At 49.7% G+C, this 20479-nt stretch overlaps 1 protein-coding gene across 6 annotated transcripts in view; it reads left to right on the forward strand.

Moving 5' to 3' along the window:
* Nucleotides 1–20479, forward strand: part of PDPK1 (3-phosphoinositide dependent protein kinase 1) — a 79385-nt gene that overhangs the window by 1118 nt on the left and 57788 nt on the right. Inside the window, exon 1 of one of the 6 annotated variants that reach the window (XM_072835401.1) lies at nucleotides 916–1027. The exons of 1 other annotated variant lie outside the window; for it this stretch is intronic. In XM_072835401.1, coding sequence (XP_072691502.1) covers nucleotides 1013–1027 — 15 coding nt within the window. In that variant the 5' untranslated portion in view covers nucleotides 916–1012. Of the gene's footprint in view, nucleotides 1–915; nucleotides 1043–1181; nucleotides 1328–5373; nucleotides 5519–15816; nucleotides 15949–20479 lie in introns of those variants that run through there. 4 more of the 6 variants (XM_072835398.1, XM_072835402.1, XM_072835400.1 and 1 more) reach the window with 4 other exon arrangements.

The raw sequence follows: 20479 nt of genomic DNA on the forward strand, positions 1-20479 counted from the left end.
AAGCTATAGTGGGGGACACCTGGGTGGCTCAGCAGTTGAGCATCTGCCTTCAGCTCAGGGTGTGATCCCAGAGTCCCAGGATCGAGTCCCACGTCAGGCTCCCTGCATGGAGCCTGCTTCTTGCTCTGCCTATGTCTCTCTCTGTAGGTCTCTCGTGAATAAATAAAATCTTAAAAAAAAACAAAACAAACAAAAAACCAAGGAGGGGGCACTCGGCTGGCTCAATTTGTAGCATATGTGACTCTTGATCATAGGGTTGTGAGTTCCAGTGCCATGTTGGGCGTGAAGCCTACTTGAAAAAAAATAGTAAAAAAATAAAAACAAAAACTTAAAAAAAAAAAAAAAAAAAGCCCTTGCAGATTCTGTGTTGGGTGTGCTCTCTTTCTCTGGAATCATTTGCTCTAGAGAAAGCTGGATGCTGTGACATGAAGACACTGAGGGAGCTCTGTGGAGAGGCCCCCGTGGTGAGGAAACTTAGCCTCCCTGAACATGTGAGTGAATGGGCCACCTTGGAAGATGCTCCCACTCTAGGCAAGCCTTTATTTATTTATTTTTCAATGGTTTTATTTATTTATTTGAGAGTAAGAGAGTACCCAAATCTCCAAGCGCGGCCTGGAGGGGCAGAGGCCGAGGGAGAATCCCAGGCAGGCCCCATGCTGAGCGCGCTACCTGGGGCTCCATACAGTGACCCCGAGATCACAACCTGAGCAGAAACCAACAGTCAAATGCTGAGCAGACTGAGCCACTCAGGCCTACCCCCACCCCCACCCCCACCCCAGCCAGGCCTTTTGGTGACTTGGTGTTCGGGCTGACAGGAGATTCCCTGACTAGAACCACCTGGCCAAGTTGCTCCTGGCTTCCTAACCCACAGAATCTGTGAGGTCATAGATGTTTGTTTTACGTGTCTGAGTTTGGGGATAACCTGTTATACAGAACTCAGTAGCTAGCACATCAGCTGTGTGATGCTGGGCGAGTTCCATAGCCTCTGAACCTGGGTTCCCTCCTTCAGGCCATGGGGAGAATAGAAGTAAGCGAGAAACAGGTGAACTGTCCCAGGCCAGGTGGAGCACGGGCCAGGTGTGCCATGAGGGCTCCCCAACCACCCTAGGCCGCGTACCCATGGCCCCCTCCCAGGGTGGTTATGGGCATCCCCCTGTTCTTCCCTGGGTGGAACACGACCTCACAATGTCAAGCCAAGCATTGCATTCTTGGCCTGGGGTCACCCTTCCACTGGTCAGGGGCACCAGGCAGGGGAGGGAGAGAGAAGAGCCAGGGGCTCTGTCTCTCTTTCCTCCAGCCATCATGCCCATGATGTGTGCGGGGCCAGGTGAGTCCATGTCCCCTGCTGCCCACTGTTCTGGGATCCACAGCCAGACCTCAGCCATGGCAGGGGTACCCGGCCTCTCTCTGGGTGAGACGGGGCCTGGCCCGGCTTTGGGAGGCCCACCTGCTGTTGAGGCCCCATGAGAACTGTGTACTGTCCTTGTTCCTCTTTCCGCTCCTCCCTGCCCTGCCCCCGCTGCCCACTCAGCTGCTAGGCCAGGGCCAGGGCCTGCCTTCTCCCCTCACACATTCCCCTGCTCCACCTGCTGCTCCAGTGGGCTCAGCATTCCCGACAGGTACTTCCCCCTCTCCCTCTCCGTTTCTCTGTGAATTACTGTAGAACCACCCGGTCATGCTGGTGTAAGTGACTCCAAAACAAAAACTCAAGACCTCAGTTCCCATTGTGTGATCTTCCCCTTCACTCTCTCGTGAGACCTTTACCCTCTTCTTTCCAGTAGCTGCATCGAATTCTCCAGGATGAACTACTGTAATTTATTTTACCATTCTGTGTCGATAGACATTTTGATTCTTTTTTGTTTTTTGTTTCCCCTTCAAGTTAAGCCAGTTTTAGATTCTTGCTCAGTTTTTTTTTTTAAGATTTTATTTATTTATTCGTGAGAGACAGAGAGAGAGAGAGAGGCCGAGACACAGGCAGAGGGAGAAGCAAGCTCCATGCAGGGAGCCCGACGTGGGATCCGATCCCAGGTCTCCAGGATCATGCCCTGGGCCAAAGGCCAGACGCTCAACCACTGAGCCACCTAAGTATCCCCAGAATCTCTGTTCTTATCCTGGGATTTCTCCACATGATCCATTGAAAACTGCACCTTTTCCCCAGGCACTGGTTTTCTTTCTTCCTCATAGCACTTACTACCTTCTCACATCCCATAAGATTTACTTGTTTGTCTCCCCTGCCCTGCCTCCTGCCTGTGGCATCAGAGTTCCACGAGGTCAGAGATTTTTCTGTTTTGTTCACCAGGGAATTGCCAACATCTAGCACAGTGCTTTGCATGAGGGGAGACTGAACCCATACATGCTGAGGAGACACATCCTGGGACTTCCCTCCATCCCCTTCCTGTGTGGTTGGTTTCTTCCTGTTAACTGGATCTCACATCTACTTCTTTCTTGATTTACTCTGTCACTTGGTGGAGCACATCCATTAGTAACTTTCTGAGAAAGGTTGCTCTTGGTGTGTACATATATTTTTTAAACTCTAAAGCTATGTATCTATTTACAATTGCATTTAGTGTACTGTCTGGCAAATTTCACTTGTAAGATGGTGATAAATGCTAAGTACCTCATAGGGTTGTGATGAGAATTAAGTAAAAATGGTTAGCATTCTCTGAGGATGTTATTATTACTCTGTGAGGACTAAAATCAATACAAAAGAAGGGTTTCTTGGGAGGTGTTGAATGCAGTGGCTAAGAGCAGGGCTGTGGTGCTGTCAGGGCTGGTTCTGAGCTCTGTGCTCTGTGACCTAGTAAGTCTATGATTGAGAGTAGGCAGGGCACTAAAGCCTCAGTTCCTTTCTGTGAAAGAGGGGAATGGTCACAGTTACCTACTGCTCACAGGGCCATCGTGGGCAAAATCAAATGTGCCTTTAATCTGTAGTAAGGGATAATGTTCCCGTGTTCCCGAGCATTGAATGTGGCTTGGTGTGGTGGCAAGAGCTCCACCTTGACCTTGTCTTTGTGTTCACTGAGGGTTAGTGTCTGGTGGGGGGTAAGCAGTTGGCGATTTGCAGCCTGTATCTAAAGTCCCGAGAGGGATCCATGCACTTTGACCCACCAGTTCCATCTGCTGAGAATTTATCCTAAGGAAATAAATAAAGGTGTGCCTGAATTTGAGTGCAGGGCCTTGTTGACGAGACGTCCGGGAACCACTTGAATGTCAGGAGGGAGCTTGATCAGTACGCGGATCTCTAAGCCATAGGCTTCCTCCAGCGCGGGCCTCTGCATCCTTCACAACCGGGGAAGATGGCAGGCAGATGGCAGGAGAGCTGTATGGAATAGAGGATGATGCATTGCTAAGTGAAAAAAGTATCAAAACTGCAGAAGCCCTTTTGGGGAGTAGAACTTATATTTGCCTTTTTTTTTTTTCTTATTGTTCTTTACATTGCATACATATACAGAGGACTGGAAGCCTCATGGTCAAAGCATAACCTCTGGCATACGGGTATCGAGGTCCTGGTTCTGGCACTGCAGGACCTGGGGCAGTTATAGAACTTCAGTGTGTGTCAGCTTCCTCATCTGGAAAGGGGGCAACTAGCAGGCATGCTTCCTTAGGGATTAGGCATGAAAATTCTGTATTTACTTCTTTTAAAAAAATATTTTATTTGTTTATTCATGAGAGACACAGAGAGTCAGAGACACAGGCAGAGGGAGAAGCAGGCTCCATGCAGGGAACCCCAACCTGGGACTCAGTCTCCGATCTCCAGGATCACGCCCCAGACTGAAGGTGGCGCTAAACCGCTGAGCCACCGGGGCTGCCCTCGTATTTACTTTTTAAAAAATTTTTATTTATTTATTTGGGAGAGTGCACACGCACAAGCAGAGGCCAGGAGCAGAGGGAGAAGCAGACTTGCTGTCACAGGGAGCCAAACAGGGGGCTTGATCCCAGGATCCGGAGATCAGATGCTTCACTAAGCCACCCAGGTGTCCTTAGACATGAAAATTCCTTAGTGATGGATCAACATTAGCAGCTATCACTGCCATTCAAGAAATAAATTCTAGTTTGTGGACTTATCGGTTCATTTACCTAATTCTCTGTATTGTGTAAATCGTTATTTTTGGGACGTCTGGGTGGCCTAGTGGTTGAGGGTCTGTCTTTGGCCCAGGTTGTGATCCCGGGGTCCTGGGATCAAGTCCTGCTTCAGGCTTCCCATAGGGAGCCTGCTTCTCCTTCTGCCTGTGTCTTTTCCTGTGTCTCGTGAATAAATAAATATTTTTTAAAAATTATCTTTAAAAGTAAATACGTATTTCGTTTGGAAGTAGAAAAAAGGTTATTTAAAAGTATGCGAGATTGAGGTAACAAAGATGAGCGTGATTTTTGTCTGAACAACACGTTACAACAATGTGAATGCACTGAATGCCACGGAACTGTACGCCTGGCTTATGCTAAAATGGTTAGGGTGGGGGGGCACCTGGGTGGCTCAGGTCATGGTCCCAGGGGTCCTGGGATCGAGTCCCACATGGGGGAGGGGTTGCTCTCTGCTCAGAGGGGGTCTGCGTCTCCTTCCGTGAGTCCCTCCCCCTGCTTGTGCTATCAAAAATTTTAAAATGTATCATTTATTCATGAGACACAGAGAGAGACGGAGGCAGAGGGAGAAGCAGGCTCCATGCAGGGAGCCTGACGTGGGACTCGATCCCGGGACCCCGGGGTCACGCCCTGGGCCGAAGGCAGGCGCTCAACCTCGGAGCCTCCCGGGCTGCCCCCTCTATCAAATATTTTTTAAAAATGGTTAAGGTGGTAAAGTTTATGTGTACTTTACCAACTACGAAAACGTAAGCATAACGCTAGCATCATTAACAAGTGCAGAGAAATTCGGCATCCTCGTCATCAGGAAAGCTCCGAAGGCGTCCGTGCGGCAGGCCGCGATGCGACGGGAGCTTTCCGCCTCCTAACGTGATTTCATGGCCCGAGTTTCCGTCGTGCACGCTTGTCAGTCTGGTGAGCCGCTAAGTTGCGTCTGGTAGTGTCCGTGCAGAGCCGCGCCCCGAGCCCGGCCCGCCGCTGCCCCGGGCGTGACCTTGGCCCGCTCAGGGCCCCCCAGCCTCAGTTTCCCCCGCGGGCGTCGGGGATGACAGCTCGCCTCCCTCCCCCGCCCCGCCCCCCGGCCCCGGGATTGGCTCGCGCCTGCCGCCCCCCCTCTGAGGCGGGGCCGGGCCGCTCCCGCCCGTCGGGCCCCAACCCGGAAATGCGGCTCGGGGGCGCCGGCGGGGCCGACGGAGCCGCGGCGGAGCGACGGCGGTCGCGGCCAATGGGCGCGCGCGGCGGCGGCGGAAGTCCCGTCCGGCGTCGCGCGGGGGCGGGGCGGCGCCGGGGGCGGCGGGCGGCGGGGCGGGCGCAGGATGAGGGCGGCCATTGCTGGGGCCCCGCCGCGGGGAGGAGGACGCTGAGGAGGCGCCGAGCCGCGCAGCGCTGCGGGGGAGGTGCCCGCGCCGACGCGGGGCCCATGGCCAGGACCACCAGCCAGCTGGTGAGTGCGCGCCGGCCGCCCGGACGCGCCGGCCGGTCAGCCAGCCCAGCGCGGCGGCGGCCGCCGGGGCCCGGCGAGGCGAGGCGGCCCCGGGTCCCCAGGGCCGGGCGGCGCCTCACCTGCGGCCGGGCGGCCGGGCCGGGGACCGCGGGCTCCGTGAGGGCGCCGCTCGGCCGCGGTGGGGAGCCCGGGCCCCGGCGCGGCGGGCGCCTGCCCGGCGGGGGCGCTGACAGACGCGCGGAGGGCGGGGGAGGCCGGGGAGGTGTCACTGGTCTGTCGCGGTGGAAGTGCTTGGAAAGTTTGTTTTCGGAGCGCCGCGGCCTGGAGCCGAGCCCCCGGGTTTACCTTTCGCTCCGCCCGCGGAGGACCCGCCCCGGGCCTCCCCCTGGAAGGGCGTCCCGGTGCCTCCGCCGCCGCGAAGCGGGAGGGACGCGCTCTGGCTCGGAGCACCTGATGCTCCAGGCCGCCCCCCCCCCTCCATTCACGGTCGGAGGGGAAGCTGGCGACTCCGTCCGCGGCCCGGCGGGGCGGCCCTGCGTGCTTTTCCTGCCTCGGGGCTCTTCTCCAGCGCAGGCATCAAGTGTGGGAAGCCCCGGGGAGGTCGGGAGGTCGGAAGCTGCTACGGAGGGCAGAACGATCGTGACAGGGAGGAGGGATTGCAGGGGAGGAGGAGGAGGAGGAGGAGGAGGAGGAGGAGGAGGAAGAAAAGCGCTTGTGGGGTGGAGTATTTTGCTTAAAAGTATCGCTAGTGTTTCCCTGTTGTTTTATTTTTTTTTTTCTCCGTTGCTAAAAGTATCCTTGGTGTTTTGATGTTTCCACTGTGTTTGATTTTTGGAGTCGGGAAGGTGGTTTCGGGATTCATACCTCGGGCGCGACTATGAGAGTGGGTGATGGGAGGATGCCTGCGCAGCTTGCAGAACTCGGTTCAGAAGGCAAATCAGAATCACTTAAGTGAGCGAAGGCCCTGGAAACTCACCTGACTCATTTTTTCAGCATATACAGCGTTGTGGCAGCAGTTCTTAATCCTTTTGGGGAGTCTGGAACGCCTCTGAGAATCTGATGGAAGGTGTAAATTCTCTCCAGAGGAAAACACTGAGTTACTCGCGTTTTGTAATTACTTTAGCAGGGTCTTGAACCTTCTGCATCGCGTCCATGGACTTCAGGCTAAGAATGCTGTAGAGATGGGTGACGATCCAGAGTCTGAGAGGAGGACCTGTTCGCTTGAGAAAAATGGTGAAAGGCGACGGGGCCGTCTTTGACTGTTGCAACATGTGGCTGTACCCTGGGGTGTCTGGGCTAACAGGCAAAAACACGCATTGGGCCTCTTGGCGAGCCTCAATGGAGGCCGGGGGTGACGACAATCGTGGAAGTGTATAAAACGAACTTTTCATACAGCGGTGTTGTTGCAGCGCAAGGGGTGTACTTTGGTGGAGGTCGTGGCAAGAGGCAAAGAGCACATTTCCTCGTGGTCTCGGTTGTTGCACGCAATGGGCGTTGGACATCTGGGGTTTTCTTTGCATAAGTCATCTTTTTAGTGCAAAAATGTTGGAATCCAGTGAGAGAAAATGAGTTGTGCAAAAAGGAGAGACCTCCCTATCGGGAAGTGAGAGGAATAAGGGTTTTGTGTCTACAGCTGGATCCCCACCCTCCTCTACCCACAGTGTGAGAATATGCCACGTTCCCCCTCAAAAATGGCAGAGACGTCCTCCCAATATTGGCTGTTCACCTGAGGACAGATAACTTTGCATGGTTCAAGGGAGTTTGCGTCTAGATGTTTAAGGTGGTGATGTGTGGAGAAGCCCCTGACCTGGTGATTAAATTTCCCGGTTTCTGTAAGCATGTGCAGCCAACAGGGGGAGCAATCCAAATTAGGTCTGAAAGTGGCCTACCGCGCTTTGATCCTCAGGTGGGCCAAAGGCTGTAGGTACCAATTCTTGAGCATTTATTTTAAAAGCAGGCACTTTTCCAGATAGCTCAGCGAGTGTTGCTTGATTTTTGTTAACAGTGTTGTGTGAGGTAGGTGTCCTTCCCATTTTACAGGTATGGAAACTGGGATGCAGGGAGGTTAAACATCTGCCTGGTAAATGGAATGCAGTGTGAACCCACGTCTGAGTGACAGCAGAGGCCTGGCACTGCTCTGCCCTCACGTGGGGAGTGCCCTGAGGGAGGGTCTGCTGGGCAGCTCAGCACGGCACTGCCCAGAATGTCTTTCCTGGGAGTTTTGCCTGAAGGGTCCTGACTGTGCCGTGCTAGAGGCAGGAGGGACGTCTTCACATGGAAGGACAGCACGCTTATTTATTTCTTTGGGCAGATGGCTGAACTCTGTGACCCCTGAAGCCTGTTTCAGCCTCACGCTGTCAGAAAGCAGCTGTTTGGAAAGAGGCTCTGCTTCATCTGTATTTGAGGGCTGATATTCTGAATGGGTGAGGCTAGGAATCCTCCCTTTGGGAAACAAGAACTGTGCAGAGATTTCGGGAAAGGTAAAATGGGAGATGAGACAGAGTGGCTCTCTGCACGCTCTAGGGAGGGCCACTCTAGCTTTTGCAAGGGTGGCTGCCTCCTTTTGCGAGAAGGCAGCTGGGAAAGTGGGGAACATGAAAAAAAGTGGGTTTCCACACTCCTTTTTGGGCCGCTCCTCCTCCTCGGTCTTGCTTGATGTGATGTGTTTCTGTACCTGTGATAACCCTATAGCAGTTCCGCCTGTAGAGGCGTGGCCCCTGTACTAAGAGGTGGAAGTGTAGGTTTGTGCTGTTCTCTGACAAGTATTTTGTGGGAAGGATCCCAGCAGCAGCCTGTGTAGCTGTGGGGCCTACAGAGAGGCCTTGGACAGCTCTTCAGTCTAGCCTCCGGGCTGCCTTTAGCACAGCTTGGATGAGGAAGAAAAGGCAGCTCCTGGGTGTGCATCCTTTTTTTTTTTTTTTTTTAAATTTTTATTTATTTAAGATAGTCACAGAGAGAGAGAGAGGCAGAGACACAGTCAGAGGGAGAAGCAGGCTCCATGCACCGGGAGCCCGATGTGGGATTCGATCCCGGGTCTCCAGGATCGCGCCCTGGGCCAAAGGCAGGCGCCAAACCGCTGCGCCACCCAGGGATCCCTGGGTGTGCATCCTTTTCACTCTATGCTCTTGTCTCCTGAGCTGCCTGGGGTTTGGGTGCATTTAGGGCAAAGATGTGGTAACAGGGAATTGCTGCAGAATCGGGGTGAGTAAGCTCAGTCCTCTCTGAGTTGGAGTGTGGAGAACCGTTCCTGCACTATGCTTTGTCCTTTCCTGAGGAGTGTCTTCTAGGGAAATGGACTTTGCAGGAACCCTATGCGCTGCTGAGGAACCTTGGCTGCAGAAATGACTCCCTAGGCAGGTGTGAGAACTAGGGCCGATGTGTGCAAGCTCTGTGCCTGCCCTTTGGATGACAGCGGGCCATAGGGGGAAGGAGTGCAGTTGTTTTGAAGGCAGGTTCAAAGGGCAAATCACCAGTGGAGGAAGTGCTGGTGTGGAAATGAAGTTTTGGACATGTATTGTTCAGGCTTGTTCAGCAGTGCCGCCTTCTGTAACTGGGTCGTGTTTGGTATCAGACTCTTTAAAAAATTATTTGAATATCAAGAACCAGTTGTGTATCCAGTCTCTAGCTGAATCAACAGACAGAGTGCATTTTTTCCAAGAGTAAGGGGAGTACCTTCTGATGATGGTGTCTTAGATGAGAAAGGCCTTTTTCAGGTTCACGATGTTCTGTTTTCAGTGCTTGACTGGCTGCAATCATATAATTGCAGAAAGTGTGTTTTCATCTCTTTATTGTAGAAGATTTTCCTGATTTTAATCTTAATTTTTATTCCAAGAAATTCCAAGTCATTTTTTTTTCCAAGTCATTTTGAATGTGTTAAGAGAGGTAGTTTGTTACACAGGATCTAGGTTTGTGGCTTTCAAATCCCTCATCGGGATTTGAAATCCCTCATCCCTAGGGCAACTGATTCAGATTTCTGTTTAAATAGTTGGGTTGCATAAAAGCCCACATAAGTAGACCTGACAGGACTGCAAACTCTGTATAGAAGAGATGGGACGTGCCCTACATTAGCAGCCCTGGCCTCGGTGCGCAGCCCACGGAGGAACAAACATTTCATTTGGAGTGTTGTCCAGGGGCCCGATAAAGGCGGACACCTAGTTCTGGTGGCCTAGCGACCTCTGCCTCACAGGCAGGATGGCCTGCCCTCTGCACCAGCCGCTGTGCTTTGAATCAGCTTGCAGTCTTCAGGAAGTGAAGTGTTTAAAGGCTAGATGTGAAGGTATGTCTGGATGCCAGGGAGGTTCGTCCTGAGGTCTGTGCCTTCTGCATGTTTGTGGAGCTGGTGGCAGGTCTGCCCCTGTTGGAGAAGGCTGATGAGAGGGCGCGTGCAGACGGCTGTGTGTGTGCATCTCGTACATCTCGGCAATATTTGAGTCAGAATTCACCCAGCTGAGAGCTTAGCTGTTACAATGAATTCATTGTTAAAGTCTCATTCTTCAACCTGTTTTTCTCTTTTGGAATTAATTGTACTGCAGTGGGAGTTGTATCTCAAAGCGACAGCTGTATATCGGATGCTGTCAGAGGTGGCTGATAAGATTAGCAGGGACGCTTCCAGTCTTATAGAAATTCTTAAAAAAAAAAAAAAAATTCTTGTGAAGTGCTTTGACCTGCAGTGGTGACCTGCAAGGAAAGGGGCTTGGAGTTAACCTTTCTCTCTCTGTCCAGTTTCTGAGAGATGGGGAGCACAGGGCCTGCAGTGGACCTGGGAACTCTGCCCCAACCCCTGGAGGGGAGGGCCTTATCCCTTGGAGACCTTGCTCTTGAACCCCGTGTAAAGCAGGTACATGGACCCCGTTGTGGCCTGGCTGTGGATGCTGCCATGCAGTGAAGGAAGTGATTCCACCTGGGGGATGGCTGCACTGTGCTCTCATCATACACTCTCCCCTGGCGGGGCTCAAAACACAACAAGCTTTCTTCCCAGTTCCCCCTTTGCTGGTCACCGAGAAGTGAGCGCTTGCTGGAAGGGCGCCGCAGTTCCAGCATTCCTGGGACATCCCCCAGCTTCTTATGGCCTCTCACTTTGCTCCTCTGTGATGAGGGTCCCTTCTCAGATACTCCTGCCTTGGTGCCCTCACTTCCCAGAATAGTGTCCAGGATGTTCTGGGCTGCCTGGTTCTCCTCTTTAGGCTCTTCCTCTTTGCCTGAAGAAACTCCCCTCAGTGGAAACTAGCCCCTGGTGCTGTGAAGCCTTTTCTGACCAATCAGCTTCTTTGAGTGCCATGTCGTCCCCCCCCCCCCCCGCCCGCTGCCACTTTGGTCTGCAACAGGTTTTGTTATATAGTCAGCTCTGGAACAGGTCCTGCGTCTTATGTCCTTATCTTTTTTAAAACCTTGAATCTCTAGATGACTTCTCTTATTTTTTTCATGCTTTCTCCTCATGGTTCTCATATCTGGGCTTCCTGTGGTGTATTTGTCACATACCTATCTTACCATCATTGCTATTTGTTAACCAAAAACACGTCTGATTCCTACATCTACATTCTGATTCCCTTGCATTTAGAGGTATACATGCTTGAGGGGAGAGGGTTTCATCATCAACTGTTTGTTGCCTATTTAATACCCAATATGAAAGCATTCCAAACTAGGAAGGAGTCAAGTGGTTAAACATAGATTCACGTCCTACTCTTTCATTCTTTAAGGAAATACAATTTAGAAAGGGATATTGCTTTTTCTATATGCATATTGTATCATTTACCTGACCCTTGAAAGGCTGTGTTTCAAAGGTACTGATTTATTTTTGTACTACAGCTCTTCTGGAGGGTTTTGGCGCCCAGTTATTGGGTTAAATCTGGATAAGCAAACCGTTAGTGTCAAGCATATAGTGTTTGAACTGAAGCTTTCGTGTTGGCACTGCCGCCATAGTGGGTGAGGCCTGCTGTGAACCCCTTTCCTCACGTAGCCAGACGCTGAGTGCCAAGCCTGTAGAAGAGCCAGCGTTGGTGATGTGGACTCTGCAGGAGAGGCGGCTACTCCCAAGGCAGTTGCTTTCCCATCAGGAGGACTGTTTTCTTAAAGATCCCTAACTGAGGATGAGGATCACCCTAATAGTCCCTCTGACTAGAAGCCAAGGTGCTCTTTCTATATGATGTAGGGACCTTACAGGAATGGCACAGCTCTCTGCTGCTTTGGGCAGGGTCCATGAGGGCTTTCTCCAGGCCTCGACTTTGCTCTAATTTTTAAAAGTGTCATGTCCTAAAAGGGGCACGTGCTCTGTGGTTGGGTGCAGCCACATCCAGCATCACAGCTGTGGCTGCAGGTGCACAAAGTGCTACCCTTGGACGGTTGTGTGGCTGGTGGTCCTGGGGGGGTGTCCAAGCAGCCCACCTTGTCTTAGAGGTTCCCACCATGGACCTACGCACCTTTGATTCACCATGCTCAGGGAGTGCGAGAGCCACCAACCTAGGAGGAGGTTAGGAGTGACAAGAACATGAGACCCAGCATGTGCCAATGCTGGCCGCTAAGCGGTGCTGCATGGATTTCTCCTTTGGGAAATGATGGGACCAGCCCATTCTTTGGGAAAATTGCTGGACACTGGCTCTGCTCAGCTCCGTTCTTAGGAAGGTCTGATCTAGAGTCACAGCAACCAGACCCTGGGGGGCAGGTAAGGTCGCAAGCTACTTACTTAGAAATCTAAGAAGCTTGATAACTGCTCATTTCCGGGCTCTTGTCATTATTAACTGGCTTCCTTCCTTGAGGGTGAGCACTGAGCTGTTCTGCATTTTTTCCTCTTGGAATGGCCCATGATTTAGGCTGGACAGGAGACTGAGAGAATAATCTGTTCCCTCAGTGCGTGATCTCTGAAGCTCAGCGTTTAGTGCCTGGTTTTTCCATTGTTAATTGTTTTTTTTTTTTTTTTTTTTTCCTGCAGTTTGGCATTTTTCTTTCATGGGGTTTTTTCATTGGTCAAAATTACAGTCTTCAACTGATGGTATGTACGTAGCTGGTTATTATCAGATATACAGCTTTAAAAATGTGTATCTAAATATAGATTTTATTTGTGAATGCATTTTATTCTCATTTTTTTTTAAGATTTTATTTATTCATGAGAGACACTGAGAGAGAGAGAGAGAGAGAGAGAGAGGCAGAGACACAGGCAGAGGGAGAAGCAGGCTCCATGCAGGGAGCCTGACATGGGACTCGATCTGGGGTCTCCAGGATCAGGCCCTGGGCTGAAGGCGGTGCTAAACCGCTAAGCCACCCAGGCTGCCCTTATTCTCATTCCTAAAAAAGAAAACAAAACTCATAATCTAAATGCCCCCCCCCTTTTTTTTTTTAAATATCTTAGAAAACTCTTCTCCCAGAAGCTGCTGGCATTGTGTTTTTTGTCTCTGGAGTGGAAGGGGGTGAGGGTGTGCTCGTCATAGAGACACAGACAGAACCAGGGCTCCATGCTCCCGGCCTGAAGGAATCCTTGCGTGAGAGATGGCAGCTCAGTGGGTGGAGGACAGCCTGCACACACTCCCTGCCCCTGTGAGCCCCACCAACCACAGTCCTACCCCAGGGGCTGAGAGGTTGGTGCCCCCAGAGGAGGGCATTGTCCTGCAAGCCTCTGTGGGGCTGCTCCAGAGAAGAGTGCAGGGGAACCTGGCCCAGGTGCACTGTACCGGGGCTTTCCTGGCTGGGCAGCCCAGAGGGTGGAGTGGTGGTGGTGGTGGAGGGCACAGCCGGGTGTGGAGGAAGTTTGAGGGGGGAGTGCTGTTTCTAGTGTTAAGAAACCTCTGCTTCCAAAAACAGAAGGCTTTTGGGCCATGCAAGCTGAAGAAGGTGGTGGTATTAGGAAATGTATTCTAAGCTTTTTCTGTTAGGTTTTTTTTTTCTTTCTTTCTTTCTTTTAAGTGTATTACTTTCCTTAGTAGCCCTACCTACATTTTTCAAATTAGTGTTGAGCACTGATCCTGAGTCAAGTTTTTAAATGACGGGATGTTTCCAAATCCTTTGAGTTTGCTTGAAGCTATCAAAGTAGACTCCAAACAAACATATTTTTATTTTATTTTATTTTTTTAAGATTTTATTTATTCATGAGAGACAGAGAGAGAGAGAGAGAGGCAGAGACACAGGCAGAGAAAGAAGCAGGCTCCAAGCAGGGAGCCTGACACGGGACTCATTCCCAGGTTTACAGAATCAAGTCCTGGGCCAAAGTCGGCGCTAAACCACTGAGCCACCCGGGCTGCCCAAACAAGCATTTTAAAAATAAACTTGGGGGATCCCTGGGTGGCGCAGCGGTTTAGCGCCTGCCTTTGGCCGGGGGCGTGATCCTGGAGACCCGGGATCGAATCCCACGTCGGGCTCCTGGTGCATGGAGCCTGCTTCTCCCTCTGCCTATGTCTCTGCTTCTCTCTCTCTCTGTGTGTGACTATCATAAATAAATAAAAATTTAAAAAAAAATAAAAATAAAAATAAACTTGGGGTGCCTGGCTGGCTCAGTTGGAGCGTGCGACTCTTGATCGCATGACTTGGGGTTGTCAGTTCAAGCCCCACTGTGGGTGTAGAAAGGACTTAAAAATAGAATAAAATAAAATGAATAAAGTAAATTCTATTTTGGAATAATTCTAGAGGTACAGAAAAGTTGCAAGACCGCACAGAGTTTCTATAAGACCTGTCACTCCTATTTCCCCTGGTGTTAACATCTATGCAGCCATGCCATATCTATCAAAACTAAGGAATGTGTGTGGGCACCATGCTCTGAACCAAACACAGCCATGGTTGGGGCTCCCTCAGTTAACCCCTAAGGCTCCTTCTGGGAGCCACAGTCAGTTATCATCATGTCTCCTTGCTCTTCTTTGTTCGAGCACATACTCTCAGTCTTTCCTTGCATTTCTTTCTTTCATTTTTTAAAGATTTTATTTATTTATTCATGAGAGAGAGGCAGAGGCAGAGACACAGGTAGAGGGAGAAGCAGGTTCCATTCAGGAAGCCTGACGTGGGACTCGATCCCAGGTCTCCAGGATCAGGCCCTGGAGTATTTGCAGCTAGTGATCCAGTGGGCATTTGCCACAGTCTGCTTAGGTCCTTTCTTTGCAGGCAGGAGGCTGGAGTTGTCACCTGACCTTTGTGAAAGTAAGTGGTTAGCTTTTATTCATTCTTTTTAGCTTTCTTCCTTTCTGTTGAAGCTACAGTACTTGTTGATTGTCTGAAGACCTTTGCCTTGAGTCACAGATGAACTTGTGGGCTGTTACTAGGGGCTTTTAGATTGAACCCCCTGAGCAGAGTCTGGAGTTTTTTCTAGCCTGGAACTCAGATGATAAGCATCTCAGGAAAATCTGAGATGAATTTGGTTTATTTTCTCTCCCATCTACACATTTGCCTCTCCAGCCTCCTTTCCATATAACCACAGTAGGTATGAGACCATTACAGATGTAGGAATTGTTTTTTGTTGTTGTTGTTGTTTTTGAGGTAGGAATTGTTAAGAAGAAAGAGCAGGGTACAAGTGTAAGGGGAGAACATTCTGGACAAAATAATGGTGGTGGCTCCTGGCAAGGGGCAGATGTGCCCTAAGGTGTCGGTGGGCCACAACGGGGCTCTGACTGGCCTGAAGGCTAAGACAAGGCCAAATACAGACGGGCCTGCCTGCTCAGCTTCCTGCCCTCATCCTCCTTTTCTGCCTCTAAATTGATTGTTGGGAGGAGATGTGGCTGAATGTCATGCTAGACAAAATAGATCTTTCTCTGCATGCTGATGGTGTTGTGAAGTTCTCCTGGGGGCGTTAGCCCTTAACACTGGGACAGTCTTTCTGTGTTTCAGTTGGCCACTATTCCCAGTAAGAAACTCTTTATTCAAAATTTGCAGATATGGAGCCCAGGAAGGCAAAACAGCTGCTTTTGGCACCTTTTCAGGTGTCAGGAGTGGTGGCATCCTCCTTTAGAAATCGCTCTCTTTTCTGCTGTCGCAAACCACACAAGTGTTCGCTGTTGGAGGGGTGTTCCTGCCAGATGACATTTATTCATGTGGCTGGTGGCATTCTGGGGGCTGGTTTTTGTTTTTGTTTTTGTTTTTGTTTTCTTATTTCAAGGAGAGAGAACTTTGAGGGGATTAAAAGCAAAAATGTGAACACATTAATTTGGTATTTTTTTTACAGGATAATCTGTTAGGGTTACTAGAACAGTTATCCATATCGCTGTGATTGTATGTTTATGTGTGGGAAACACTGATGGAAGATAAAACCAGAATATTTTAAGAAACTGTGGGAAGTTCCCATCAGTCCCTTTACTGCTCCCTAGAATCTTGCACCTTGCCAGGATAGATGCTGTTCCCTTACGGGTCCGGGAGCCATGGGCCAGCAAGGACAGGAGTGCAGTGCTGTCCACGTTGAGATGGAAGGACACAGGAGGAGGAGGAGAGGGCACAATTAGAGACTCATCATCAGGAAGGAAAAGGTAAGGGGCAGGCAGCTGTAGCTGTCACAAGGGTGGGAAGCACTGAGGGGCCCCCGTCCAGCAGAGAGGACCAGAGGAGAGGGAATGGTAGGTCTGGAACCCCAGAAAAAGGTCCTCATTTCATTGGAAGTGCCTGTGCATGAGATTTTAATTTTTGACTATTGAGTCTTGGAAGTCATGGGCAGTTCCCTCTAAGGAGCTGGGGTCAGAAGCTAGAGACTGGGAAAGAGGGGCTGCCAGGGTTTGGCTCCCGTGGGTAGCACAGGAAGCAAGATCTGCTGGCCTTAGTGCAGTGCAGCAGGTTGCATGAGGTAACCTTTTGATTCAAGTTAGGTATCACTCAGATTTCCAGACTAGATTGTTGGGAAGACATTTGCTGAATGAATTTAATTCCCAGTGAGAGGTTCATGTTTAAGTGGTGTATATAATTAATGTGGTTTCAGATTAGAAACCCAGTATTTCTTAGTTGTCAACTTTAATATGTTAAATTATTAATTTGAGCAAAACAGAAGGCAAGAGTGTGTTGTTCTTGTTTTCTAATAGATTTTACTTAGTAAAGCTTTTAATGTATATTCATCTTAGATTTTGTCCAAGGGTTATTTGGCTGTGAAATGAAATCTGAAGTATATGGATTAATTGTCTTTGAAATGTTGCTGTTTTTCTGATATAGCTCCAGGATGACAGGATTGAAAAGCAGAAATAGGATTTCCGTCCTGGGCCCCTACTGGTAGTTAATGATTTCCATGCCACCCAGAGGATCTGTGTCTGAAAGATACTAGCTTATTCATCTCGTTAGCAAGTACTCATCACACATTGTTAGTCCTTGTGAATGAGTGAGCTGGTGACCCTGGAAGTTCAAAAGGTCTGTTGGTCCCATGTGATCTCACCAGTGTCCATGGAGGACTTAGGGTCTCCTGTGGTGAGTGAGCCACTCAGAAGGCCTCTTGAGATCCCTACCTGCTGGGAGCCCCTGTGCGTCCATGCTGACCCTGCCCAGGTCGGACTTTGTCCTTGGCAGCTAACAAGATTAATAGTTAAGGGGAGCCCACTGGAAGATCTGTCTGTTTTTTGCCCAACGGCCCAGCAGTCCTCATTGTTCCCTGTCTTTTGTTTGCTAACTAAATTGGGACCCCCGTTGGAACCTGACTCGGTTTTGACCTGCTGTTTTTACCTAACATTCAGCTTAAACTTTTCCTTTTTTTTGTTTTATTTGAGAGAGTGAGCCACACACAAGCGCACAAGCAGGGGGAGTGGCAGGCAGAGGAGAAACAGGCTTCCCACTGAGCAGGGAGCTTGATGTGGAGCTGGATCCTGGGACCCTGGGATCAGGACCTGAACCGAAGGCAGCCACTTAACCCACTGAACCACCTAGGTGCCCCTTAATGAATGTTTTTGTAATGTGCATTTTAGTCTGAATTTCTGACTCTTTGAGCTAAGTTCTACGTAGATGAATTTGCGAGGGCAGAGAGTGTGAGTCTAAGATGTGATTTGGTAGTGATTATTAAATGCACCCCACAAAGAGCTTGCCAGGTTAGGGACACACTTCTCCATAACCTACATGATACACACTATCAGCATCTGAGACACCCTCTGCTAACTGGGGTGGAGTTTGACTGTGGCTTCACTGCTGGGTGTGGGACTGTGGCCAAGGACCTGCCTTGTGCCTCAGTGTCCCCAGCTGTAGAAAAAAAAAAAAAGGATGCTGAGATGCTGAGAGTTGTTTTGAGGACTAACCATGATAATATATATAAAATGCTGAGAGGAATGTGTAACAAACAGTAAGCACTTAATAAATAATATTTTTAGAATTAGAGAAAAAATGGCATTTTAATAATTTTATCTTAATAGTATTTAAAGTATCTGTAAGGGGTGTATATAATTATATGGAGAATTTATTTGTTTAAAGATTTTATTTATTTATTTATTCATGAGAGACACAGAGAGAGAGGCAGAGACCTAGGCAGAGGGAGAAGCAGGCTCCATGCAAGGAGCTTGATGCACAACTCAATCCCAGGAACCTGAGATCACGACCTGAGCCAGAGACAGACACTCAACCAGTGAGCCACCCAGGTGTCCTTTATATGGAGAATTTAAAGAATGAACACGTGAACAGGTTCACATGTGCCCACCACCCTGCATTAAACATAGGGTTTTGCTAAGTTCTTAGGAGCCCTTGAGTGGCCCTCCTGATTATAATCAGGTCCAAGGGTACCTGGCATCCTCATGTTCACATTAATCAACTTAATGGTGTGTGAAGGATACTTTTAGACATTTCCAAAATGCAAGAAGTAAGCAGAGCTCCTTTGTTCATGCAGACTGTACTTTCAGGGTATCACAGTGTATGTGGTGACATGTGTACAGAGTCAACAGTGAGGATGCAGGACAGTGACGTTCAGAGATGGTGTTTGCTGAGTGCTGCCCTCTGTCAGGCCTGAGCACTGGACCTCAGGCGGCTGGCGGTCCCCACCTTGTGTTCTGCTTCTTGCCTCTCCTGTTTCTTGCTCGGTGATGGGCTCCAGAGGGTACAGGGGACACAGTGGGAAGACAGGTGATGTGGCCATCCTCAGGCATCACCCACTGAATGCTTCTCCCTTCATGCTTGCCCTTTCTCTGCTCTGTTCCATGGAACAGTAGAAACAGTCTTCCTCTGGTCTTCTTTTAAATTCAGCCAGCTGACCCCCTGGAGCTTCAGCTGGTGAGTGTGGTTCCAACTTCGGTTAGGAGAAGCTGCATTTTGCTTTATGTGGTGCTGCACCAGAGTGTTGGTGGCCACTTGTCTTGTGTCGGCCAGCTCCCTGACTGTGTGCGATTGAAGACCTATGTGGCCTGCAGAGCATGTGGCAAGACAAGCACCCCAGCTTAAGCATCCCCTCCTGCCACGCCCACTCTGCCCTGTGAGCCGGGACACACCTCCCAAAGTGCTTCCTGCTCTTGTCTGTTGCAGGCACTCAGCAGCCCTCAGGGGCTGGGTTGATGTTATCAACCTTGTTTTTTAGAAGAGTCAGTTATGGTTCAGAGAGTATGGCTTACCCATGGTTACCCTGGTTTCAGCTAAGTCTCAAATCTAGAACTTGGGTCCTTGATTTTGCTACTCCACCACAGTTCTTCATGGTGGAATTCAGGGGTGTTAGGGAGTCAGTAGTGGTTGCTGGGCCTGGCTTGATGGAATCTCTTGGGGTGAGAGGAGTTTCTTCCAGAAATGTTCTTTGCCAGTGCAGCCAGTTGATGTGAGAACAGCGTTCCTTTGGGATGAGCTGGTCTGATTGATGGCAGCTTCCCACCCTTGCAAACACAGAAGTCCAGAGAAAGGTGTTCCCACTGTGGGGTGTGTTGGCTATACCTGTCTTGCAGTCTTTCAGAGCTCCAGAGCACACTCTGCCCAGGCAGCATTTAAAGACCACTTAGCTTTTTGAGTTTGGGATCCTTTCCCAGGGAGAAGTTGCTAGCTGGAGCCTTAGGCTGTGTGGCAGCATCTTGACCATAGAAGGGCCTGATTTTGATCATAGCTTCTCTCATGGTGGTTAGGGGGTTCACCCTTCCTGTATCATTTTATCTGCCAGAGTTAGAATTTGACCTCCTAATACAGTATGTATTTGATTCTGTTTTACTCAGACACATAAACCATAAGTGGGAAGGGGATAGGCTTCATTTGTTGTCTCAAAAGGCCTATTTTATGATCTGATGACCCTTGGACGGGAAACCTTTGTGTCTTCTGTGTTATTTAATCATAAAAGCGCTTCTATTGCGCACCCTCTGAGTTGGCTGGTTGGTGGGCTTTGCATAGATTAACTTGTTAAATCTTCACAGTAAAGGGCCCTGGATGGCACAATTGGTTGAGCATCCATCTGACTCTTGGTTTCAGCTCAGGTTATGATCTTGGGGTGGTGTGATCGAGCCCCAAATGGAAGTCCGTACTCAGCAGAGTTTCTCCTGCTCGTTCACTTTATCTCTGTTTCTCTCTCTCAAATGAATAAACATACATATATACACATATATATGTATGTATATTAAAATCCTCACAGCAAGCCTGAGAACTCTAGTTCTCCTTATCCCTGGCTGTGAGGTGGAGTCTGAGCCACAGAGTGGTGACAGATGTAACTTGTCAAGGTCAGCCAGCCAGTGAGGAGCAAAGCTGAGATCGGCCCTGTGGAGTGCAAGTTCCAACAGTTCCATGTTAACTCTTCACTTGTGCTTGCGACTTGTCTGTCTATCCAAGGCCCAGACTACTAGTTCATACACAAAAGGTTTAAACAGCTTAGTAACTAACTAATGATTAAACTTTTGGATATTTATTCTAGTGGTATCACAGAATTAGATTCTTCCTCAGTGTGACCCTTAAGAACCAAAACATGTTTTAAGAACCTACTTGCCTTGCTCAGATAGGGGGAGTGTAGGCCCACAGCTTTGAATCCTTGGCTCTGGTGCAGAGCTGTGGCCTTCCTCTCAAGGTGAAAGACTTTCTCCTCACACCAACCCTGAGTCCACCCTCAGACTTCCCAAGCTCTTTTGTTTGAAATCCTTGCTTAATTTG

The sequence above is a fragment of the Canis lupus genome, chromosome 8 (assembly GCF_048164855.1).
Source record: "Canis lupus baileyi chromosome 8, mCanLup2.hap1, whole genome shotgun sequence".
In the NCBI taxonomy this organism is placed as follows: domain Eukaryota; kingdom Metazoa; phylum Chordata; class Mammalia; order Carnivora; family Canidae; genus Canis; species Canis lupus.